This window comes from Salvia splendens, chromosome 8 (genome assembly GCF_004379255.2).
Source record: "Salvia splendens isolate huo1 chromosome 8, SspV2, whole genome shotgun sequence".
NCBI lineage: Eukaryota > Viridiplantae > Streptophyta > Magnoliopsida > Lamiales > Lamiaceae > Salvia > Salvia splendens.
The window spans coordinates 28,254,616-28,281,317 of NC_056039.1; the positions used below are offsets into that span (position 1 = coordinate 28,254,616).

The 26,702-nt window shown below is 42.6% G+C and overlaps 1 protein-coding gene across 1 annotated transcript; it reads right to left on the reverse strand.

The window, feature by feature from the left end:
- Nucleotides 1-4,715: 4,715 nt before the first annotated feature.
- LOC121743812 (oligopeptide transporter 1-like) lies at nt 4,716-7,564 on the reverse strand. Its single transcript, XM_042137178.1, has 5 exons — nt 7,421-7,564; nt 6,900-7,339; nt 6,146-6,816; nt 5,823-6,081; nt 4,716-5,733 (listed from the first exon to the last, which is right to left on the reverse strand). Exons 1-5 carry the CDS (start codon nt 7,488-7,490, stop codon nt 4,930-4,932), a joined length of 2,244 nt encoding a protein of 747 aa, XP_041993112.1. The 5' UTR covers nt 7,491-7,564; the 3' UTR covers nt 4,716-4,929.
- Nucleotides 7,565-26,702: the final 19,138 nt, after the last annotated feature.

Below are 26,702 nucleotides of genomic sequence, written 5' to 3' on the forward strand. Positions count from 1 at the left end.
CTCTATCGCTGCCAACGAGAACCTCTCTCGCGCCCAGCACCCCCTCTGCCGAACGTCTTCGCCGACCCAAAGCTCTTGAGCGCTCGACGACCACGGTTTCGGTTTCTTGATTGTGTGGAATTCTGACGTTAAGGAAGGCTACTCTTTAACAACTGGTGCTTTAATCGTGAGCTCACCCTCCACAACACCGATCGAACCATAGCTACGTCGGTGCCCGACTTGAAACCACCGCGCACAACAACTAGCCACATCAATCGAGCCACATCTACGCCGCTGCCCGACGGGAATCCACCCGCGCACAGTAACTAGCCACGCCGCTGCCCGACAAAATCATTCTGCACACCCTCCGCATCACCACCATCACCACCGCATCTCACCCTCCATATTCTATCAAAAAAAAGAAGCTACCTTCTTCACCAAAAATAAAGTACCACCGATCACTGTCATGCTTCACTGCCACCATTCAACGTCATCATGTCACGCAATTACACCGGAGTTGGACGGAGGGTTCAAATCAGCAATCCGCCGTGCAAATTTCCGGGGACGAGCGAGATTTCTTCCGCCGGACTGGAGAAGATCATGGCCCGGTTCGACAAATTGGAGATCAGGCTGGATTCGACGGATAGGCGGGTTGACAATCTGGAGGCGCCGCGCATCCCTGATCCAGAATCACCCTACGTCTCACACCACTTGGATCCACCTGATCGTCGCCCACAGCCGAGATACCAGCCCATCGAGTACCGCGATCGCGTGCAAGACGCTTGGCCCCGACACCGCGGCGGCTACGTCGAGAGGGGTGGCCACCTATCTGATTGCGGAGATCATCAGACCCAATTAGGGTTTGATCGCCATCCGACACCCGCAACGCAGCGGGACAGCCCGACGTGCTGGGACCCACCGGCCCAACAGCAGGACCGCGGCTACCTGACCTTTGACCGGCCCCGACGCTCGGAGACGTGCTGGGACCGACCTCACCCTCAGGAGGAGGTGAGAGCACTGCGAGTCCAGCCCCCCTCCCACCAGCCCCGCTACTACACCGAACAGCCACCGCGGGACCTGTACAGTCAGCCCGCACGTGTGACCAGTCAAACTCCGGACCAGCCTCCGCGCTCGCCTACCTGTTGGGATTCACCGGTAGTGCTGCACGCGCAACCTATGTATCAGCCACCGCAGTGCGATCGATCGTTGGGTCACCGCACAACGACGTTGCCCGTTGTTGCTCCCAGTCTCAAGGTTCGTTCGCCTTGCCCGGCCCAACTAGCTGTCGTAAGTGATTACAACGAGAAATTGTGTATTTATAGATTGGAGCAAGCTACCCTCCTCGCCCGGTTGAATTGCGTATTTGAGGAGAATATTGATGACGAAAATCTAGTTGAGGATGTTCCCAACAATGCCGCTAACAATGGGAGCGCTAATCTTGATGTTCCAAACGATGAGGCCATGGAAGAGATCGTCAAGACTGACAATATGACGCTGCAAGGGCTCGTCGGGGTATATGATGAGGAGATTGGTGAAGAGGATGAGACATTGCTAGAAGATAAAGAGGAGGATGGTTCTATTGGTGAAGTGGAGAAGATAATCGCATCTTTCAATGTTGCTCAAATGTCATCGAAGGATGTTGCGAATTGTCGATTTAAGAGAGGAAGTGCTTGCACGGGTGTAAGGGTAACTGCCTATTTCTATGTGGATTTCTTTGATGGCGATGTTCCAAGTATTGTTCATCGTTCGACATCACTCGACGTCGATGCACGATTCATCCCTCCGTGCAATGACACACCATATTTGAGCATTCTTGGAGGTGATGATAAAGGGAGACATTCAACTGTTCGATATGTGTTTGATCCAGGAGGAGACGCCTAGCTAAAGCTTTTGCTTTCAACTCTCGTCGTTGGTTTGTGGTTTCCACCTTGAGGACAAGATAGATTTCAACCATGGGGGAGTTGATACGATTCCCATACCCTAGGAAATCTCAATTATTTAGTATCTTTTGATTGACCGTATCTTTCCATATATTGTTATCTTGTTTGATAAGTTAGGGTAGTAGTTCTAGTATTATAAATATGATAGATTGTTATCTTTTTATTCATTCAACCAATTAATGTTCGCCCAACTTGGCTTGAATCACAAAACTCTAATTCTCTATCGCTGCCGACGAGAACCTCTCTCGCGCCCAGCACCCCCTCTGTCGGACGTCTTCGCCGACCCAAACCTCTTGGGCGCTCGACGACCACGGTTTCAGTTTCTTGATTGTGTGGAATTCTGACGTTAAGGAAGGCTACTCTTTAACACAATACTAGCTAGGGAAAAAGATCAATACAAAAATATATCTTAATACAAAATCCAGACCAAATCCTGATCATAAGATTTTTCAATCTGATGGCCAATAATGCACAAAAAACACGGAGAGTCATTATTAAGTAGTTTTGGGTCATATTATAAAATTCGAATTTGAGGTCATATTAAGATCATTTTAGGTCATGATGCACTATTTATTAGCACTAAAAATACCTGTAAGTTTATAGGGTAGAACTAGTATAGCTAAAGGTCAGTACCGGGATATCGAACACAGGGAATAAGATTGCAGCTGGCTATCATATACTAAGCGTCATATACTATCTAGAGACACGGAGTTTTGGGTTTTGGTTTTATAAACTAGACATAAATATAAACAAAAATAAAAACAAAATAATACAAAGCAGGCTAAAGAAAGTAGAGTTTTAGGATCCAACTACTACGACCCAGTGATGATTAATCTCACAGAACCTTTACCTTTATGTGTCTCCAGGATTATTAGGAAAGTCGCGATTTTCAGATAAGCTCTCTCTCAAGTGCACCTATCCAGTAGATTAAACTCTAACTATCAAAGTCTCATTCCAATAGATTAGATTCTAACTCCTTAAGTTCTTAAGACTCAAGTCCTCACAAAGGGTCCCCTCTCTCGAGTGCAGATAAACCTATGTGTTGTACTCGTTCCTTTTATCACGTAAAACTAGCTATCTCTCGATTAATCTAGTTAAATGGACATAGTTCTAAAGGTTGCCAGACAAAAGAACAATAAAAGCACGAGAACAAGCAAAATAATCACAAGAGCTAGGAAAAAGTTCAATTCAGTAAATCAAAACATGTTCATAATAGTCTTCACCAAAAAATCTAAAAATGATGTTTAACTACTCATAGACAAGTAGTAAAATCAATAATAAAAGTACTAGACATGAAAGAAATTGATAAAACCCAAGGTTGAATCTTCAATCTTCAGTCTTCTCTTGTCTGGATCTGCAGAGCTCCGCTCCAATAGAAGATGGATGAATTATGTATGGAATATGGAATGGAAGAAAGTGTAGAGAGGGAGTAGGATTGGAGGCTCTGAGATAGAGATTATGAATTAGGTTTGGGTATTTATAGGCGGAGAAAAGTTTATTTTTAATGATTTTCGTGCCCTACAAGAAATAGGAGAGATTTGGCTTCACAATATTATAATTTCTTTTCTTCCGTGAATTTCCGCATAAATTCCCGTCAGCTTTGACTGCACTGCGCAACGTTCGTAGAATTGTCATAACTTTCTCCACAGAACTCCGATTGAGACATGCAAGATATCCACGCGAAGCTCTTTCGAAGACGAAGAGAATGGCATGTAGTAAGCACTGACTGGACTTCAAAATCGCTGGAAGAATGGGCTCGAACAGAGGCTGCTGCACTTTGGCCTTTTTTCACCTTTTTCTATCTTTTCTATCATTTATCAACAAACACGTCAAAAATATCAAATGTATAACATATTTAATTTAAGAACATAATTTGCATGATTGACATTTAAAACAAGTCAAATCTAGTCCTTAAAAACATGCAAAATCTTCATCCTACTATAATGACCTAAAAATAGATTAATATTGACTTAAACCCAGCTAGCTAGATTACCTAACCAAACATGTTGTGACACTATATATTTATGTGATTTTAAATTTTTATTGATTTTATTGTGTAATTTGATGATTGAGCTTACCAATAAAATAAAATGATTAATTATCTTTCTCAATCATCGACTACTAATATCATAACATCTCTAATTCGACCAAAGAACATTATTACAAAACCAGCACCTAAAGTGTTCACTAATTAAGCACCTAAAAATGGTCGCTAAATGACTATAACGAGCACATGTGATGTAGAGAGTATGACAGTGCTTGCCAAATCGATTTCGCGGTCACTCGAGAAGTGTTAGCGATACCCCTCTTCTTCTCAGTTCCAAAGTTGCAACAGATTTCACGATCCCGACTGAACACAACTTTTAATATACATTCAAAAATGGACGAGCATTTCTCCACAAGTGTTTATCTTGTTTGTAAAATGTTTTCATTTGATTTTTATTTAATTACTTTTCAACATGTAACTCTAAACTCATGAATCTTACGGTTTAAGGGTAATTTACTCAAATATTTTTCTAATTAATTATCCAACGTTCATACCTTGTTTTACTTTTAATTATTTTTTCAATAATGTTTTTGATAATTTGGCCTATAAATGAATGGTTTGTTGTGTTTCTACTAAATTTTTGGTTTATTCATTAAATGCTTGGAAAATTATTGTGTTGATATGTATACTGCTATATTTTGGTCTTTCAAGACTGAACTTGCCCAATGTTTTGATTACAAAGATTTGGCGTCATTTTCATTACAAAACTTCAGATTATTGATTTAGGGCCAATAAAACTGAACCTTTACTCAAGATTGATAAAATCAGTTGATAGCTCTTTTAGCTACTAGTGACAATCATCATGGAATTGCAATGTTTCTTTGAGACTAATGATCATATTTCTTGCAGGAAGATGGGAAGAAGCTAAACAGCTTCTTTATGTTCAATAGTATTAAGCATCTCAAGTTGATTGAAAGCAGGATTTTGATATGAAATTGCAAAGTTGAGTGAGTGTTGTGTGTGTCAGTGGACAGGGCATTGATCAACTTTGATACCGGGCGCGGTGGGGCAGTTGGCCAAGGGGCAGTGATCGTCGATGGGCAAGCCCCACCAGCTAGGCCCGGCGATGTCATAATACTGCAAGGTGAAGTAGCAGAGCGTCCCCATGAAGGCCACCCCGACGTCAAGGCCAGCCGAGAGGATGTAGTTGTGCCGAGCCCACCACCCCTTGAATCTCCGGTACACCACCAAGTTGAAGATGATCCCCACTGCAAACCACGACACGCTGTTCACAGCTTTGGCTACCGGCATCCCCATTGTCCCTGACAGAATGAGGGGCATGTTGATGCAGCTGATCCATCTCTTCTCGGGGTACTTGCGTGCAAAGTACCACACGGGGACGGGCGCCACCAGCCCCAACAGGAAGAAGTAGTTCATCTCCGGGTACAGCCCTAGCTTCCCGAACATGCGGAGGGGCCCCACCACGCCCCAGATTATGGAAGCGTTGTAGAAGACATCGTCCAACGGGCAGGTCCACGGACTGCCTAAAGGTAGCTTTGTTTCGTCGCAGATGTATTCTATGGAGGTGAGGAGCCACCAGGCCGTGCCGAAGCTCACTAAGGAAGTGATCACCGTCCCCACGAGCTGAACCACAAACATCGATTTTGGAGGGATTTTCATGTAGTGGCCGAGCTTGAAATCCGAGAGGAACGTAATGGCCTGCGACATGCTTATGGTGCTGTAGGTCTTGAAGACAATGTTGGCTAGAGGCTTTCCCGGGTACATGTAGCCGATGATCATCTCGGAGATCACATTCAGCCCTGCTGTCTGTTCAAAACAATTTGCAATGAGGTTGGTGTTGGTGTTGGGAGTATTTATCTATACATGAAATGCAACAATATTAATTGTGTAGGAACCTGGTTTGTTGTGGCTGCAATGACACCCACAGGAAGGGTGAAAACCAAGGCCAACGCGATAGCCAACGCTACGCCCCAGTAAGGGAGTTGTAGTTGCCTTCCGAAGCCTTCGCAGGCAAGCATGGACACCGCAAGAACCACCATCAGGAGGCCATGGAACCACCATTGAGGGACAGGTTCATAGTTCTTCCTCATCAACCTAGTGTGTATGTCTCCGAACTTGTCGTGAAATGAGGCCTTGGTCTGCCGCCAGATTGTTCTGCAACGAGGCCATAGTTAGCTTGAAGACCGTTATAGCTTCAACAGTTTGAATTTATTCTTACCTTCCATGGAAGAGCGCTACATGCGATATAGTAGATGCCATGACAGCGAAGCTGAGACCGTAGATCAATACGAAGAAGATGCTGAGGTTAACCTTGCTGTAACTAGCATATCCCTGACTGTTGAACTCAAAAGTTTTCTCATCCAGGATTGCTGATATGTTGTATGGTGCTCCGGTTGCATCAAAGACATGTGCGGATATGATGGGGAATCGCTTTGCGTTGTAGAGGTTGTTCCAATAGGCTATTGGCATCACGATATACACAATCAGTACGAAGCCAACCATCAAGTTGATTATAGCAAAGCCAGGGGTTGCCAGAGGGCTGCCTACAAAAGCTGCAATGGTCGACCAATCAAGGGCGATCGAGCCGAGTCCCAAGCCTTTAATCCCTCCTCCTAACTGATGTGCTGTTACGGAATCTTTCCATATCCAGCAAACAAAGGAGAGCGCGGTGATGGATGGGAACAAATAGTTGGGGATTATGTAATAACAGAAGCTCGAAACAGAGACCGCGGTGAAGAATTGGAGGCGCGTGAGGCCTCCTTTTCGCCTGACTTCAACCTCATGCAATGCTCTGAAGAGAGACACTTGAATGAGGTTGGAAGGCCACCACATGTAGGGGGAATCCACCAGAAATTTCCGGAAAATTCCAGCCCAGCCATACCCTAGAAGCTGCATCAGCATCAACAAGCATAGTTCAAAGAGTGAAACAACAAACAACATAAGGTAAGGTATGACTTGGTATAGGTACCTACCTGTGTGCTGTGTGTGAGTAGCATAGCTGCCACGGGGTCGATTTTGCGATGATAAAACGCCTTCACGATAGTGATGAGGTTGACTGCATAGACACTCGTAGCGCCTGTGTTGGCGAATATGGTGATGAGGCAATGCTCCTTTAAGTTGAAGGGCCCTGGATTCATTGTGAAGGACCATTTTGTCCCGGGAATCTTGAATGCCTTGGTTGGCAGAGTTGCAGCCATGAGCTTCCCGACCGGGAGGACTAAAATCTGAACGGATACAGACGTTACAGAGAGCGCGTTCTGGCGATAGACGAAGAACTGGTTCAAGAATGCCAGAGCTGCACATGATATCATCCCCAACACCCATGTCCGAAACGTCAGACATGGCAGCGTAGGATCATCCGTTATCGCTACTGTTAGCCGCACTTCCTCAACCGGAGAGTCGTTCACCTCCTCTGCGCAAAACTTGACACCATCAATATGCATATGCAGGTGAACACATACTTAGAAAACCAAGAACAATGAAAAGTATGTACCGATTGTATCGACAGGCTTCTTGGGATCATACGACATAGACATAGCGTTGCTCGCTGCAGCAGACTCCATCTACGGAAACAAGAAGCAAGAATTTCCAGAAACAACAAAAGAGGTGCAGTTTTGAGACAAATCTACATTCCAGTCTATTGTTTATAACCTTTCTGTTTGGCTGGTTTCCTCTGCTGAGTGAATAAATAATTTTTATAAAGGTTACGACATGAACAAGATGATACGAAGAAACTGGCGCTGTCATTTTCTTTAGTATCAAGTCACACCTACACTACCAACTGGACATAGGTTCCTTAAAACACTTTCTTTTGTTCAATACCCAAAAATCACTATGCCATTTATTCATGTCTTGATTCCTATATCTTGCTCACTTCAAAAAGGTTTCTTTTGAAAAAGATGACTCATTCTAACATTTGGTTTTATTACATTAAAATAATTAAATACTTAGTTTAGTTATATTACATTTATCTGATGGTACTATTTGAATTTCTGCTCATTCATTGTAACCGCAAAATAATTACTCCCTCTGTTTCACTCAAGATGGTCACATTCTTGAATGCCACGAGATTTTAGGAAGTGTTATTAGGTAGAATAAAGTATAGAGGAAAAAGGTAGTTGAATATTTTAATAACCAGAGAGGAGAGTATAGGTTATTTCTAAAATTGGAAAGTGACCATCTTGATTGGGACAAATAAAAAAGGAAAAGTGATCATCTTGAATGAGACGGAGGGAGTACTATTTTCATTTGTTGATGAAAATTGAGAAAATTACATTTAATACTCAAACTATTGATATTGTAACGAAAAATTTTCCGAACTATGCATGATTAAATCGAAAAAAATACTATCAGAAACTCACAAATACATCACAATCTTCAATATGCGTCACATGTCCGGAATTTTTAGTGGTTCAATAAGGTCATCCACAATAGGAATAGTCCAGCAATAGCCCAGCAATAGCCCAGCCACATACTATCCACATCATTATTAACAAATATATACAAAATGAAATAATTAAAAATCACACAATATACGGAATTAAATTTACGACACAAAAACGAGAAAATTCGCTAATATTAATAAAATATAAAAAGTACATTAATTAAAAAAAATTACATAATTAAAAAAAACTAATGGCGGTCAATCCTCCGTGCCCATAACTCTTCAATTAAATCCTTTTGGAGTCGAATATGAGCCGCCGTTTGGCGCATGTCGGCGTGTGCTTGTAAGAGGCCGGCTTCATCGTGAGGTACCCCACTCCGTACGTTGAGGGCGGCCACGCCGTGGCTTGGACCGGCTTCATTATCGTCGTTGACCCAATTGGTCAGTTCGCCACCTTCATCTTCGACAATCATGTTGTGCATGATAATACATGCGTACATGATATCAGCAATGCATTGGACATCCCACAAACGCGTTGGACCCTTAATTGCCGCCCATCGAGACTGGAGCACACCAAATGCGCGCTCCACGTCCTTGCGCGCCGACTCCTGCCGTGCCGCAAAGTAGGCCTTCTTCGCATCTCCTGGGCATCAGATCGTCTTCACAAAGACGGGCCACCTAGGGTATATCCCATCCGCCAAGTAGTAGCCCATATCATGTTGGTTGCCGTTGGCGACAAAACTGATGGCCGGACCGACGCCCTGACACTGCTCGTTGAAAAGTGGCGACGAGTTGAGGACGTTGAGGTCGTTGTTCGAACCAGCTATCCCAAAATACGCGTGCCAAATCCAAAGCCGGTAATCAGCTACGGCCTCCAGGATCATCGTGGGATTCTTTCCCTTGTAGCCGGACGTGTAGAACCCCTTCCAGGCTGCGGGACAGTTCTTCCAGTCCCAATGCATACAATCTATGATGCCTAACATACCCGGGAACCCATGCTGACTCCCGTGCATCCGCAACAGATCTTGGCAGTCTTCGGGGGTAGGCTTTCGCAGATACTGATCACCGAATACTTCTATCACTCCCAGACAGAAATTCTTCAGACATTGCAAGGCAGTCGTCTCACCGATGTGGAGATACTCGTCCCACATGTCTGCCGCGCCTCCGTAGGTCAACTGCCGGATTGCCGCAGTGCACTTTTGAATAGGTGTGTGGCCGGGTCTGCCAGACGCATCGTGTCTGAAGCGGAAATACAGATATCGAGACTCCAAAGCGTTGACAATACGCATAAACAGGTTCCTGGTCATCCTAAAACGACGCCTGAAAAGGTTGGCGTTGAACCGAGGCTCCTGTGCGAAGTAGTCTTCGTATAGGCGCTGATGTGCAGCTACGTGATCCCGATCAATCACACTGCGGCGGTGGACCACTGGGGGAGGTCGAGGTATCGCCGGCTGCAAGGCCCTTTCCATCCATTGGTTTATCGCGTTGGTCGTATAGGCGTCCAACGCCTCGGCCATTCGACGTTCGTACTCCTCAGCATCCCCTCCGCTACCACCACTACTACCACCAGCATTACTCATTTTGCGTTGTTGATCTTGAACAGAAATTAAGATAGAGAGAGTACTCGTTAAAACAAGTGGTGTGAATGAAAATGACGAACAAAGCGCGTATATATAGTGTTTCGAAAAAAAAATTTATTTTTTCGCGCTAGGCGGTGCGCTGGGCGATCCGGGCGCTGCAATAGCGCCGAACGGACCGCCCAGCGCCACATAACCGCCCAGCGCTGCGCGGTTTCTCTCTCCACTCAGCCGCTGGGCGGCTGCAATAGACCGCCCAGCGAACCGCCCAGCGCCGGCGCTCGGCTGGGCGGTCGCTGGGCGCCTATTGTGGATGGTCTAAGTCTAAATTATAGCCCCAATTTCGGAATTGACAAGGTTGCAAGTTGGGATATATGATTATCATTGATATAAATATATAGTTCGAAAATAATCAAAAGATAAATAATTAAGGTGCCGAACTGTAATTTTCCCCGAGAATATTTTAACGTCTTGCTCAACTTACTTACCTTGGCCGGGAAATTGATACTACTTACTAACCTAGGAAAGTATATATAATTACATCATAAATTTGATTGACGTATTAGTGTCCAGTGTCCTCTAGCAACTTAGCTTTTGCCTTAATTCTATACAAAGGTATAATCTTTTAATAATATTAAGACAGGACGAGTGGCCATACTCTACTACCTTGAGAGAGATGGAGTATTAATTTATTAATACAGTAAATATTAACTATTCATAAAATAATTACTCATAAATATATTAATTTAAATTATCATAATATTAATACAAAATTGTATGTGTAATTTTTTTTTGCCAACTTCACTAACCAATACTCCCTCCGTCCGCCATTAGGAGTCTCATTTCTTGGCGGCACGAATTTTAAAAAATGTTAAAAAAAGTGGGTGAAAAAAAGTTTGTGGAATATGGGTCTCACTTGTATATATAGTATTAGTTTTTAAATGAAATATGAGTGAAATGAGTTAGTGGAATGTAGAACCCTATTAAAAGTGAACCGGGACTCCTATTTGCGGACAGACTAAAATGGAAAAACGGGACTCCTATTCGCGGACGGAGGGAGTATTTTGTATAAACTTTTTTTTTTCGAAAACTGTTTGATTTAAAATAATTTTATAATTAAAATATGCAAAAAGGAAATGAATACATCCCTATATATATATATATATATATATTTATAAATTTAGATTTCGTAACATATATGTTTTTATCATTTCATAAAATAATTCACAATATAAAATAGGTATAAGAAGAAAATTAAGTGGCTTGTGCAGTCCACAAGATTGATACTAGTTATATTAAATAGTTAATTTAATGGAAAATGCATAAACTTGGGTTTCTCTGCCCATATATAAATACAAATGTGGTGATTTCATCAAACCATACATGCATTAAAAGAGAGAAACGAATCCTTAGTAGAGTTGCACCACTCAATCGAAGAGAGTTCAAGGTAAGTTTTCAATCCTATTATGTTTGTGGTTAATTACGTAAAATACATATTATTCAAAGATCCTATATTATTTATATTTAATTATGTTTTCTTGAATACAAAAAAGAAATTAATTTCCTACAGTTAGAACAAATACTACCACGAATTAATTTTGTTCGTTTTAGGGGAAATATAATTTATCCCTTTGAAATTCCGTCGCATGAGTGGATGAAGTTCCTACTGCCCACAACTCCTTTCCCATAACCTTCTTGTTTTATTGCACTTTATTGTTGTGACCACAAAACCATGAGGGCGAACCCAATTTCTGGATTTTTATGTAGCATAAGTTCAGTTATTTCAATCTATTTTACGCAAATAATTTTAGAATTCGTGGATATATGGAATAATACATAGTAAGGATAATGTCATGAGATCTTTTGCAGATTGATAACTTTTTTTAGACTATATTGTTTGGTTATTACATCAGCCTCAAGTGTCAAGAACTTGGAGGTTACATTTTTTTAAAAGTTGGAGATAAAAGATATAATGAACTTGTTAATAATTTAAAGAAGATAGATAAAGAATTACAGAAAAGATGCTACTTAAATACTTAATTTTACAAAACTAATGAATAACACGAGAAAGGTTAAGTCCTCTAATATATCATTATGTTTTATCACACTAATAAAATTGTGGAAGGAATTAAAATTTGTTTGTTGGGAATGAATCTGCATTTCTTTTTCTATTTCTTTGGGCTACTGTATTCATGATTGATGCTATATTGTAATATTATGTATTTAAGATGATTAGTCTTTTTTTTTTGGTCTTATAAAAGTTATATGGCCATTCTTGGTATGATGAAATTGAAAAAATTATAATAGTCATTTTTATTTTTATTTCATTCATTTTGCTTAGATACAATAACATTTACTCGCATATTTCATTCTTACTTGGATACAGTTGACCTTTACTCGCACTTTTAGGTATTTACATTTCACTTGGATGCATAAGTCATATCGCATCCGATATTAATTAAATTATAATTGTAAATAATAAATCTAATTGAGATTTCATAAGTTCCAATTGAAATCCGGTTTGAATTTAGAAATTTACACAATCTAATTAAAACTATTATTAACTCCTAAACAAATAGTACTAATAATATAAAAACTCCTAAATAATTGCCACCGCCCGCGGCCGGCCGGGATATTCCCCCAATCAGAAATTAGAAGGAATATTTTATGTAATCACGAAGGTAAAAGATATTTTAAATAACGTAATTAAGGGCATCCGCAACGCGTCTCGTTGCGGTCCCTATCTCGTCTCAGAGAGACGAGACAACAGCAAGACGGCATTACGGGAACCGTCTCGTCCCCAGCCCGTCCCCATCCCATCGCGTGTCTCGTCGCGGAGTGGCCGTCCGCGAGACAGCTCACCACGCGCGTTGGCGACGTGTCGAGCTGTGGTTCATCCGTGACGCCCACTCGCCGGCCCGCGAGTGGGCGTCGTTTATTTCAGTTGAAAATGTATTTTTTTTTAAATTCAGAAAAAATTCGAAAAATAAAAAAATCCCAAAATTATACTAGCGGTTTATAGCCATTTTTTGTAAATTTTTATTATTTATTATTTTTTTAAGCCCCCCAATCACTTCTATAAATATCAAATCATTCCCACAAATTAATCCACCATAAAATTAATCTATTCTCATTCAAACATTCTACATTCATCATCTCAAAATATTATTCTTCTCCCAAATTTAATTCATTCATGGATCCATTTGAGCAAATGCGTCGAATAAAAAAATCAAACACCCTGAATTTTCAAGTACCGTTGGAATCCACAGACTAAAAGTATTCTTGAGAGCATCCACAATGGCGGCGAGCGAACCGACTAGCCGATCTCCGGTGCTCGCCGGTTCACTCGCCGAACCATTCTAACCGGCGAGCGCCATTTCGGCGAAAAAATCGGCGAGCGCACGGCGATCCGCGAGCGTTGGGCGATGCGCTCGCCGGTCCGCTCACAGCCATTGTGGGTTCCGGACCGGCGAGCGATTTTTTTTTATGTAATTTTTTTTATTATGTAATTTTTTAAATGTACTTTTTTAATTTAAATAAAATTATTGGATTTTCCCGTATATGTGTCGTCAATTTAATTCCGTATTTTGTGTGATTTCAATTATTCAGCTTATATAATTTTGAGTGATGTGGCTAGGCTATTGCTAGGCTATTGATGGGCTATTTGCTTGTCCTGATGATGTGCCAGAAAGATTTTTAGTGTTAATGATGTGGCAGGAGGAGTTTGTGGTTAGGCTATGGCTGGGCTATTGCTGGGCGAAAGCCACTGTGGATGCTCCTAATGCCCAACTTTATATCTCAAAATAAGATTAATAGGCCCAGTTTCAGTTGTGTAGTTTAATGGTCAAGGGCCTAGTGCGTTCATGCACGGCTCTTTAATAGGGACTTAATTAGTTAATTGTTGCTATTACTAAGAGAATGAAATAAAATATGAATCGGATATATAGCTTTGGGAGAGTGATCCATTGCTAACTCACTTTCTAGTTGCTAACTATAACTAATTTAAGATCATAGGGTTTTAAAATTTTAGTGGTATAAAATTTGCCACGTATAATTTTTATTTTTATTAATTAAATCGAAAAAGAAAAAAAAAACTATACCAAGTTAGGGTTTTGGATGAAAATTTCAATACAGTGTTTTGAAAATATCAACACAATGCTTTGAGAATGTCAACAGATTGCTGATGTCAATATATTGCTTTAAGAATGACATTCTACATGTATTATATTGACATATTTTATATACTATGTTGATATTTGTTGTACTACGGAAAAATTGAATTTTTTTTTCAAATTTTGACATCGGAACATATGCAAGTGAGATCTCGTTAGAATCCTTATAAAATTATCTTTAATTTGATATATGTTGTGCGAAAAAATAATTTAAATCGAGAAAGTTATATGCATTTTAAAGTTATGTGATATTTTTCAAAAGTTAGTTACAATTAATTTATTGTAAATTGACCTTAGAGCATCTGTAACGCAAGGGGCCGGGCCGCATCTCGCGAGTCCCGGCCCGTCCCGAGCGTTGCACGGAGGAGAGTCACGGCCCAGGCCCGTCCCGGGGCCGCGTTCCCGGCCTATCGCGCGTCCCGCATCCCGGCCTGGGACGGCGTTGCACGGTGACGGGCCGCAACTGTAGAGTCCCGGCCCAGCGTTACACGCTCCTCGGGCCGGGCCGCAACCAATTTTTTTTTTTTAATTCGAAAATTTTTTCTATAAATACTACTCCATTTTCATACACATTCAACTTCATATTCAACTTCAAATCTCTTCCTAAAATTCGAAAAAATGCCTCCACGTCAAAGAATATTCGAAGATCAAATGTCCCGGTCGTTAGCAGAGGCGCTACCGGCAATCCAAGAAGAAATGTCATGGCCTTCCTCACGACATCCGCAATGTCATGGCCCGTTCAGCTGCGATGCGCCAAGAGGAACAACACACTCGCCTCCAAGCCGATCTAATTGAAGAAATTTGGACTCGCACCAATGTTTTCCAGAATTGACATTATGCTTTTATGTATTTTATTTTCAGTTTTAAAATTTCTATGTTGTAATTTTGCAGTATTCGATGAAATTAAATTTTCCTTGTTATAAATTTCCAGCGTTTTTTATTTTACGAGTTAAATAGGTTGGAGTTGTGAATAGTGTCATTTATTAGTTGCGGCCCGGGCCGCAACCTGCAGGGTTACAGCAGTTGGGGCCTGGGCCGCAACTGTAGAGGAATGATGACGTGGAGGGGACTTGGGGCCGGAAATGGGGACGGGGTTAATGATGCCCTTAATACCCTTATTGACGTTTTTTGTTGATCGTATTGACATTTCGTGACTCATGATCTAGGCCATTGATTTAAATATCTAAGGGCTATTATTTAATTATAGTTAGCAATTAAGTATTGAGTTAGCAATATAACACTCCACATAGCTTCAGTGGGTTCGTTATAATGTTAACTTTTCTTAAATTGTTAACTTACTAACTCATCAACGTAGTGTATTAAAAATGTCAACACAATCACATTAAAATGTCACATATTTGTATTGACATTTTAATAAACTGTGTTGATATATAAATATTAATGTCAAAACAATGTATTAAAATATCAGCTTAAGTTTATGTTAACATTTCATTATCATCCATTGTATTTTTAACTCACTACGTTGATAAGTTAGCAAGTTAAGCAACTTAAGAAAAATTAGCAACGGATCACACCCTTAGCTTAAGTTATCTCATTTTATTATGTCCAATTCGACTTGTTTTAACTTTGACCAAGATAACGAAATAGCCGACTGAAAAACACACAGGGAGAAAAAAAACAGTTCTTAATTTTTTTAATAAGGATACAATTAGACTCAAATATTACATTAGCTCATCAGATGATTCAGTTTACAAGCTAGTAGGTTAATGAATTTCTTTCTAAAGGTGTGTTTGGTTACTTTTTATTTGCAAGAAAATGGGCTTTTCTAGTTTTGTGGATAGTTTTTTCCACTTGTTTATTGTTGGATATAGTTTGTGGCTTACAGAAATTTGTTAACAAAGTATATTTGGTTCAAGTATGTATTTATAAGAAAAACAATGGTGAAAGACGTTTTTAACCCCCTTTTAAGCTTTTGAGCAATGACATAAAGTGTTACTTATCAAAATATTAAAATGAATAGCAAAATATTATGTTAGTCATGACATGAAAGTGTTACATAAGTATCTGATGGGATACGAACTAAACAACTAAACAATAATTGCGAGCCCAATAGCAGTGACGGCCCATCAGCCCAAAACCCAAGAAAGAGTATCAGTTCGGCACAACCAAAGAGTTCGGTCACAGCCTATAGCTCGGTAAAAGCCGACCAATCGAGCTCAACTCTCAGATCGGCAAAAGCTGATCGGCAAAGTCAGTTCGGCACAACCAAAGAGTTCGGTCACAGCCTATAGCTCGGTAAAAGCCGACCAATCGAGCTCAACTCTCAGATCGGCAAAAGCTGATCGGCAAAGTTCAGCAGTTCGGTCTCAGTATTCGACCGAACAAGGAGATAGTGGACCCATGCAGGATCTCCACGACCTCCATTACACCCACGATCTATTTAGTGGTATTAAGCAGTTATCAACCCCCCTACCAGGGCTGCAAACCACGATCTTAGTTCGAATGTATAAATAGAACTTAGATCAGATAGACCAAGGTTAAGCTCTCTAGATCCTGAATCTCATATAGCAAATCAGTATTGTAATCTGTAAAGCTAGATCAAGCAATACAAATTTGCCCTCTGTTCTTCCCGTGGACGTAGATTTACCTCAGTAAATCGAACCACGTAATTTTCAGTGTTGTGATCTTCATTTATTACTTGCATTTATTCCCATCAAAAATTCGCTAAATCATCACTGGCGCCGTCGGTGGGAAACAGAGAACCAAAACTGTGATAAAAGCGAGTTTTTGATCCTCTTCCACCAAAAAATGTGTACCAGATCACATAATACCCATACTTCCGTCCGTGATGAACGTGAGGAAGCTAGTCCAGCCCGTAGGTCTGGAAAACAGCCTCGGGAGAAATCTGCCTCCAGTTCTCACGGTGAAAGAACAAACCACTCAAAAAGTCATCGCACCGAGCCTCCCCAGCAGCTCGCTTTGAATGAGGCTGTCAAGTTGTTCTTGGCTGAGAAGCAGGATGAGTTCTTAACATTCCTGCAAAAGAGCCAGAAGCCGGAGAAGAAAACGGCGGATTCTCCCTCCCCCTCCAGACATGAAAGTCACTACCGCAGTAGTGTCGTATCTTTCAGGAGAAAGAATCATCACCACCGATATGTTCCTTCTCCTCCTTGTTACCGAAATCACAGGAGAACTCCATCTCCACCATACCGCAAAGATGTCGGATTCGCTATGTATGGAGCGCTGAAGACTCCATTTTCGGATGATATCACCAGAACTCCGTTGCCACAGAATTACCGAACTCCGTCAGTGACTTATGACGGGTTAGTGGATCCTCATGATTTCCTGGGACGCTATCAGTATAATATGGCGAACCAAGGTCTCAATGAGGTTCATATGTGTAAGCTGTTTCCCGAGCTGCTCATCGGGAACGCAAGAAGGTGGTTTGATAGCCTCCCTCAAGGCAGCATTAGATCTTACAGAGATCTAATGGATGCTTTTCATAGGAGGTTCTTCCAGAAAGCTGAAACCCGAATCACTTCGGCTCAGCTGCTTTCTATACGTCAAGGTCGCGATGAAAAGATTAGCGACTTCATGACAAGATTCCACAAGGAATGCCTACAAGTAGATGATCTCAATGATCTACTTGTCATTTCGGCATTCCAAAATGGAATTCTGCCAGGAGCTCTCTACAGAAAGCTCGTTGAATGCAGTCCGCAAACAGCTCAAGAGATGTGGGACATTGCGGACCAGTTTTCTAGTGCTGATGAGGCAGACCGTCGAAAACGGTCTTTAGACAGCTCTTCCAGAGGAGACAAGAGGAAGCCCGATCATAGCGATCAGGGACATCCTCGCCGAACTCCTTTTGAAAGAATTCAAAGGGCACCGGTACAAGACAGATTGGGACCACGTCTCAATCCTGAGAAACCACCCGCTCAGTTCGTACCATTGAACAAGTCGAGAGCGGAAATTTTCGAACTGCATTCTGATATGTTCGAAAAACCAAAGCCGATGACGAAATCGGCCACGCGCCGAAGTCAGGATAAATATTGCTCCTTCCATCAAGACCACGGTCACGATACCGAGGAGTGCCGAAATTTGGCAGCAGATATTGATGTTCTTGTGAAAGCAGGGACGTTAAAAAAAATACCAAAGCAAGCCGCCGAAAAAGAATAAGAAACAGAGAAGTGCGAACTGCGCTCCTCAGGATCCTAAAAGGCAACAGGATCCCGAAGACGATGACGAGCCGCAATATGATGGAGTGATCCAGACTATTGACGCTCTCCCAGCCGGGAAGACTAAATCGTCTCTAAAATCAGAACGCAGAGGCTTCAATCGAGAGGAGCCAACGCATAAAAGGCTGAAGAAGGAGGAAGTAATTACATTTTCAGATGCAGATCCCGTCCCGGCCATTTCTCCTCATCAAGACGCTATTGTCATTCAAGCTGGAGTGGCAAACAAACTGATCCACAGAGTGTTTGTGGATACAGGAGCGTCGGTTAGCATTCTTTTTAAAGAATGTTTTGATAAACTGGAAGTGGATCCAGCTCGGCTCAGTCCGGCCCCAATTCCTCTGAAAAGTTTCGCCCGGGAGGACACCCGCCCTGAAGGTATTATCAGCCTTCCGATTACGGTAGGAAGAGCGCCTACTAGCTCCAGTACGGTGATCGAGTTTTTTGTGGTAAAAGCTCGATCCCCGTATAACATTATACTGGGAAGAGACTGGCTCAACACAGTTCGGGCCATTTGCTCTACTTATCACCTCACAATCAAGATCCCCACTAAAGGAGGGATAGCAGTCATCCGAGATGATCAAAAGAGAGCAAAAGAATGTTTGCAGATTGCGCTTAAAAGTGCCGAACAATCAGATCGGCACCATCAAGCATAGCAATCACAGCAGCCGGAGTCAGAGGCAGGCGAAATGAACGAAGTCACACCGGAGCCGAACTCGATGAAAGTTCAGTTATACGAAGATGATCCATCCAGAACGGTCAAGATCGGTTTCGCGGGAACACCTCTACTCCGGGAAAAGACCATCCAGCTCCTCAAAGAGTACAAAGATGTCTTTGCGTGGTCTCCGTTGGACATGACTGGAGTGTCTCCCGAGGTAATTACACATCGGTTAAATATTGATCCTTCAGTCCGGCCTATAAAACAGAAGCAAAGACTCTTTGCGGCAGAAAGAAACCAAGTCATCCATGACGAAGTCCGCCAATTACTGAAAGCGGATGTATTATTTGAAGTAAAATATCCTTCTTGGGTGGCCAATCCTGTGATGATCAAGAAAAAAGAAGGAGGATGGCGGATGTGCATAGATTTTACGGATCTAAATAAGCACTGTCCTAAAGATTGCTACCCCCTTCCCAACATAGATAAAAAAGTAGAAGCTCTGATAGGCTTCGAAATTTTCTGTTTTCTTGATTTGTATAAAGGATACCACCAAGTTTTAATGGATGAGAATGATGCTTGAAAAACGGCTTTCATTACTGACTTCGGTATTTTTGCTTATAAAAAGATGCCATTTGGTTTAAAGAATACCGGAGCCACATATCAAAGGATGGTAGATAAGCTATTTCGGCACCTGATTGGAAAAGAGGTTGAAGTATATGTTGACGACATAGTTGTTAAAAGCAGAAGCACTTCGGAGTACGAAAACAATCTCAAATCCACTCTCGACGTGCTCAAAAAAGCCAACCTCAAACTCAATCCCCAAAAATGTACCTTTTTGGTAGATTCGGGAAAATTTCTGGGTTGTTGGGTTTCAAAGGAAGGACTCAAGGCAAATCCCCTAAAGGTTCAAGTTGTTCAGAACATGGCAATGCCGAAGTCCATACATGATGTGCAAAGGCTAACTGGATGTCTAGCCGCACTGAATAGATTCCTTTCCCAAGCAGCCGAAAAGCAAATGCCGTTCTTCAATGTTTTGAAAAAGGCACCAAGGTTTGAGTGGGGAGCCGAACAGAAAAAGGCTTTTGACGAACTCAAAAGTTATTTAACCGAACTTCCTACTCTCTCTGCTCCAACAGATGCCGAAGTGATATTCTTATATTTAGCAGCATCAGATCAAACCATTAGCGCGGTGCTTGTACGAGAAGAAGGCCTAAAACAGCGTCCTATCTACTTTACAAGCCGAGCATTAAGAGGTCCCGAAACAAGGTATCAACCTCTGGAAAAAATTGCTCTGGCATTAGTAAATGCAGCAAGGAGACTACGGCCATATTTCTATGCTCACAAAGTATGCGTCTTAACCGATCTTCCACTTCGGCAAGTTTTGACTAAGCCAGAAGCATCAGGCAGAATTGCCAAGTGGGCCATAGAGTTGGGAGAACATTCAATAGAATATCTACCTCGGAAAGCCATCAAGGGACAAGCCTTGGCAGATTTTCTTGTAGAGGCAAAGTTCGATCAGGCAATCCCTATTATTGCCGAACAGAAAAATCCTACCAATGATGAACTAACACAGCCCCAGAAACCCGAAGTAGAGCCGCCGGACTGTTGGATTGGATTCGTAGATGGAGCTTCGAATAAGACAGGAAGTGGAGCTGGTATTCTACTTATCGCTCCCGACGGACACGAAGTAACTTATTCACTTCGGTTCTTATTCCCAACCACTAATAACGAAGCCGAATACGAAGCCCTTCTTGCCGGACTACAGTTAGCGCAACATCTACTTGTCAAATCTCTCAAAATTCATTGTAATTCACAAGTCATAGTGAATCACATGCTGGGTACAAGTGAAGCCCGTGGTGAAAGGATGAAAAAATACTTGGACAAAGCGCAAAGTATTAGCCGAAATTTCTCTTATTTTCGGATAATCCACATTCCCAGAACGGGAAATAGCCGAGCAGATACTTTAAGTAAGTTGGCCTCATATCCGAGCTCAAAGGTGGAGGAATTACCGCACAGAAGCATTGATGAAGCTGAAGTACACTCAGTAACCAGTTCACCAAACTGGATGACGCCAATATTAAAGTATCTAAATCAAGGACAACTGCCCGAGGATAAGAGAGAAGCAAGGAAAATCACATGCCGAGCACGTCGGTATGAACTTCATGAAGGAGTCCTATATAGAAAGTCCTACCTTCAACCGTTATTGCGATGTGTAGGACCAGAAGAGACGGATTACATCCTTAGAGAAGTTCATGAAGGATCTTGCGGTAGCCACATCGGAGCTAGAGCATTAGCTAAAAAAGTTCTGAGATGGGGATATTATTGGCCAACTTTGGTACAAGAAGCAGTACAGCTAGTTAAGAAATGTACGAAATGCCAAATCCATGCAAATATCCCAAGGACGCCACAGACTGATCTATGTGCTATGCAAAGCCCTTGGCCTTTTATGCAATGGGGCATAGACATAGTAGGACCACTACCCCAAGCTCCCCGGCAAATGAAATTCTTGATCGTTGCCGTGGATTACTTCACAAAGTGGGTAGAGGCTGAACCATTAGCTACGATAACAAGCTCAAAGGCATTAGATTTTGTCTGGAAGAACATAGTTTGCCGATTTGGCATACCCCATATCCTCATTTCAGATAATGGGACTCAGTTTACTGACAAAACATTCAAGAATTGGTGCCAAGAGTTGAATATTCAACAGCGGTTCACTTCAGTCTCTCACCCACAAGCAAACGGATAAACGGAAGTAACAAACCGTACTTTGGTGAAAGGATTAAAAGCTCGGTTAGAACAAGCCAAAGGACAATGGGTAGAAAATCTTCCTCAAGTCCTATGGTCTTACCGAACTACACCAAAAACCTCCAACGGTGAAACTCCGTACAGTCTAGTGTACGGCACTGAAGCCGTAATTCCGGTTGAGATCGGCATACCCAGCCCCCGAACCCTTAATTTCTCAACAGAACTGAATGACGACGGGCTGAGAGCCGAACTAGATCTTGCCGAAGAAAGAAGAGAATTGGCCTTCATAAAAGAAGCCAAGTACAAGGAGCAAGTAACCCGGTATTATAACCAAAGGGTGAAAAAGCTGCAGTTTCAAGTGGGAGATCTCGTATTGAGAAACAATGAAGTAAGCCGAGCAGAAAAGCTGGGCAAACTTGAACCCACATGGGAAGGTCCGTATCGGGTGTCAGAAGTCCTGGGAAAAGGGTCTTATAAATTAACCCACATGTCAGGAGAACAAGTACCCCGAACATGGCATATTTCCAACCTCAAGAAGTTCTATTTGTAAGAGACAAGGTCCGGTCAGTCTTGTGTCTAGTTCGGTCCTAGGGTTATGTGCTTTCATATTTTTATTGTGTCTAGTTCGGTCCTAGGGTTGTTGTTCGTTTTTTAAAAGGTTAAAATCTTTTTCGTCCTTTTTATTTGTCTCTCTATGTGCGTTTTGTCTCTTATAAATGTTACTGAGGTATATTGCTCCTTAAAGGCTGATCCCCTTTTTTTAGAGCATGTATTAAAGACAATTGTGAGTCCAAGCTTCTAAGGAAGATACAAGACTCCACAATTCAGCTTAAGAAACAAGCAATTCGTCTGAAACGAACTGCAATAAGCCGAGAACCACTCCGGTTAACTAGGGAAAGTCCAATCCAAGCGATAAAACTCGCCAAATAAGGACACTAACTAAGTCCGGTCAAAGAAGAGTTTACTTCATAAGATCGAGGACGAGTACAATAAATGAAATAAAAAATCGCTGAACTGTAAATACGCAGTGATAGAAGCGAAATGAAAAAATTTCATTTACTAAGTCTTGTTGGGCATACAATTCCGCTGCCCTACGAGAATGCGTTACACCATTACAAAGGACTATTCTACTGTCTACGATTGCTAAAGTTGAGCCACCTATCCGAAAAATCCTCATGATGCTGAGTTCGGGCGTCCCGAGCAGTTGAAGAATAAGTAGGTGGACGAGATGCTCTGATCGACCTACCGCCTCTTCCCTGAGTCCGGGAAGTTCTAGCACCTCGGCGGCGAAGAGTCTCTTCACGAAGCATTTGCTGATCTTGCTCACTCATATTCACAACTCCTCTACGAACTTCAGGGCGTTCTTGTCTTGACGTTTCCGGTTGCTCCTGAGTCCGTTGCTGATTTGGAGTAGAATTTTGAGTAAGTGGATTAGAGGTTTGAGTTGGAGTGTGAGCATCTGTTAGCGGGAAACGGCTAAGGAATCTCTCGATTGAGGGACGCCGGGAAAGAATGATGTCGTACAGAGAAGCCAAGCGCCGCAATGATTTCACAACTTGTTGGCAAGCCGAGCTCTCCAGCACATTGTTCTTCCGGAGTACATGAAGCTCCTCCCACAGTTCATCAACTTGATTCTGAACTTCAGATATAGTCATTCCCCCGCGCCCGCCGATGAAATCTTCATATGCAGTCCTCTCAGCGATGACAGTATTCAGCTCGGCCTCCAGATCTTTCTTTATGGACTCTAAGTCCTTATTGTTGGACTCCAGCTCCACTAAACGAGCCAAGAGTTCATCATACTTCATCTGGTCATCTATAGCTTTTTTCTCAGCTTCATTTAAAGCCAAAGAGTATAGCCGCTTCCAGTGAAGTACCTCCAGCTCCTTAGAGTTAAGAATACGAAGCAGCTATGTCAGTTCGGCATTTCAGTTTACCGAGCAGGCAGTAAACCACAATAGGAGTAAAAGAGATTAAGAAGAGCTATAAGGAAGACACGAGTGTAGAAAGAAGAATTTTTTTCATTCACAAGAAAAAATTTACACAAGGAAAGCTTCAAGGCCATTTTACAAATAGAAAGAAAGAAACTAAACTAAGAGAAGGGAGACGAAATCATACTTCGCCAGTTTCGTCTCTGGCTTCCCTGTGGGTTTCAGCTTCTTTCTCCTTGTCGACCTCGGTCTCAGCCTCGGCCTCCCTCCTCCCTCCCTCCTGCTCGGCGCCCCCATCGCCGATCTGCTGCACCTCTTGCTCGGCGTGCCCGTCCCCGGTCTGCTGATCCCTCTGCTCGGTCTCCTTGCCGGCCTCATTTTCCTGCTCACCCTCTTCTTTGAAAATTGAAGCGGGTGAAACAGGCCCCAAGGAGGCAAAGATGGCCTCCATGTTCTCGTCACGGTCAGCACGGCAATTACGGACTCGTTCAGCAGAAAGCAGGACCGATGAAGACGCAAGCTCCTCAAGGAGCGGCAGACTCTGGAGACGCGCTGCAATCTCTCGGCCATACAGCGGCAAGACGACTTCGGGTTCCTGCTCAGCATTATCGGTCATCAATTTCAGCAGATCACCGATAAGGGCCGAAAATTGATTGCTCAAAAAGAGTTTCTCCGTGTAAACACGGAGAGCCTCCCCCTGAGCCACCACGGCAGCCGCCTCCCCTGTTTCGACCGCTCTCTCTGGATGATGAGCTGGTCTTTGGCACGTTGGGCTTCATCCTGAGCCGAGATCATAGCGGCCCTTGCCCCCTCAAAGTCTGCCCGAGCCTGTTCGGCCTGGTGACGAGCAGCATTCAAATTCCTCTGCATCTCATCATAATCGCTGGACGCTTTAGAGAGTTCAACTGTGACGAGTTTGCAGAGCATATTGTTCCTCTGAAAATGGAAAAAGGAAAAAGTCAACAGAGGGGCCACAAAAAAAAAATATAGGAAAGAAGCAAAGCCAGAAAATCAAGAAGAAAATTCACCTCTACGAAGTCCTTTGGCCATAAAAAGGGCTCAGAGATATGTTCCGAAGTGGCCGTAACCACTCCGGATCCATAACCCCCCTGGACAATGTCTCTCTCTGGCGCTTTTGGGGGTTTCTGAGTCTTCGCCGTCCCCCTTGCCGAGGTCGATCCCGGCTTTTTTGGATCCGAAGACTGACTCGAAGAGGTCTTCTGCCTCTTCGGATTCTTCTCGGCATCAGACGCCGAGCTGGTGGTTTTCTGTTTCTCCGGCTCCTTTGATTCGGAGGATTTGCGACCAAGCCTGTTTAGCATGTTCACTGCCAAAAAGCAAGAAAACAAAGTTAGTTTTCGCCGCTAAAGCAGTAAAGCATAAAAAAGAAATCCTCACCCTCAGTCTCTTCGTCCGAAGACGAGGAGTCGAACACGAAGTCACCCTTGACGAGCTCAGATTCCAAATACTGTTTCCTAATCATGGGAATCTTATTGAGCCCGCCCTCGAGCTCGTCCAACGGTTCTACCCGAGGATGAGGAATTACGGACTTCGGCCCTCTCCAGGAAAAGTCCGGAGCCGCTGTCCTATTGTAAAAAAAGAAGCGATTTTTCCACTTCGGCCATTTGGTTTTACAGAAGGCTCTAAAGGGCTGTAAAGGGATCAAGTAAAACCAGGATCCCTTTCTCTTAAACTGAAAGAAATTAAGGATTGCCCTCAGAGACAGATCCTTTTCTAGTCTACGCAGCTCGGCAGCAAAGGCCGATAAGTGCCTCCAAGAATTTGGAGTCACCTGACCTAAAGGAAGTTGGAAAAAATCAAGAAGCTCTACAAAGGCGGGGGGAAGAGGGAAACGAAGCCCGCATTCTAAGCAGGCTTCGTAAACGGTGGCATAACCCTCCGGCGGCGAGTTAGCCCTATGAGTGTCGTCGGGAATCACCACTAACCCCCCAGGAAGAAAATATTTTCCGTGTAAGGATATCACAGTATCCTTACTCAAAATGCTGTGAAAATATTCTACCGTCTTCTCCCCGGACTTTTTCCGGCCAGAAGATCCCTTACCCCCCTTCCTACCACTACCTGATTCAGAAACAGTTTCAGAAGAAGAAGACATGATTCTTACTCTTTGATGGTCGAAAGTCTCTGAAGAAATTCTTGAAGAAGCGGAAGAAAATTTTACGAAAAAGAGAGAGAATGCAGAAGAAATAATCGCAAAAGTGCTCCAATGATGAAGAAAGGAAATATTTTTCAAATTCGTCGCACCGTTTCAAATCCCACTTTTTCTGGATTCTCTGGCCGGATTTGCTGTCACATTTAATGCAGACACGTGCGGAGCACGTCCCCTGACGTCAGCCTCCCCCTTACACTTATCCGAAATGCCGAATTGGTGATGGGATACGAACTAAACAACTAAACAATAATTGCGAGCCCAATAGCAGTGACGGCCCATCAGCCCAAAACCCAAGAAAGAGTATCAGTTCGGCACAACCAAAGAGTTCGGTCACAGCCTATAGCTCGGTAAAAGCCGACCAATCGAGCTCAACTCTCAGATCGGCAAAAGCTGATCGGCAAAGTTCAGCAGTTCGGTCTCAGTATTCGACCGAACAAGGAGATAGTGGACCCATGCAGGATCTCCACGACCTCCATTACACCCACGATCTATTTAGTGGTATTAAGCAGTTATCAACCCCCCTACCAGGGCTGCAAACCACGATCTTAGTTCGAATGTATAAATAGAACTTAGATCAGATAGACCAAGGTTAAGCTCTCTAGATCCTGAATCTCATATAGCAAATCAGTATTGTAATCTGTAAAGCTAGATCAAGCAATACAAATTTGCCCTCTGTTCTTCCCGTGGACGTAGATTTACCTCAGTAAATCGAACCACGTAATTTTCAGTGTTGTGATCTTCATTTATTACTTGCATTTATTCCCATCAAAAATTCGCTAAATCATCAATATCAAATGAAAATTTTCAAAGCTTTGTAACTAAGTGCTACAAGAGTTAAGAAAAAAATAGGAACACCTCAAAAGAAAGAGAGATAACTTGATGTGCCTAAAGTAAATAAAAGCGGCATACAATAATGACAAAGAGTTTTAAGAGCATCTCCAATGGCGG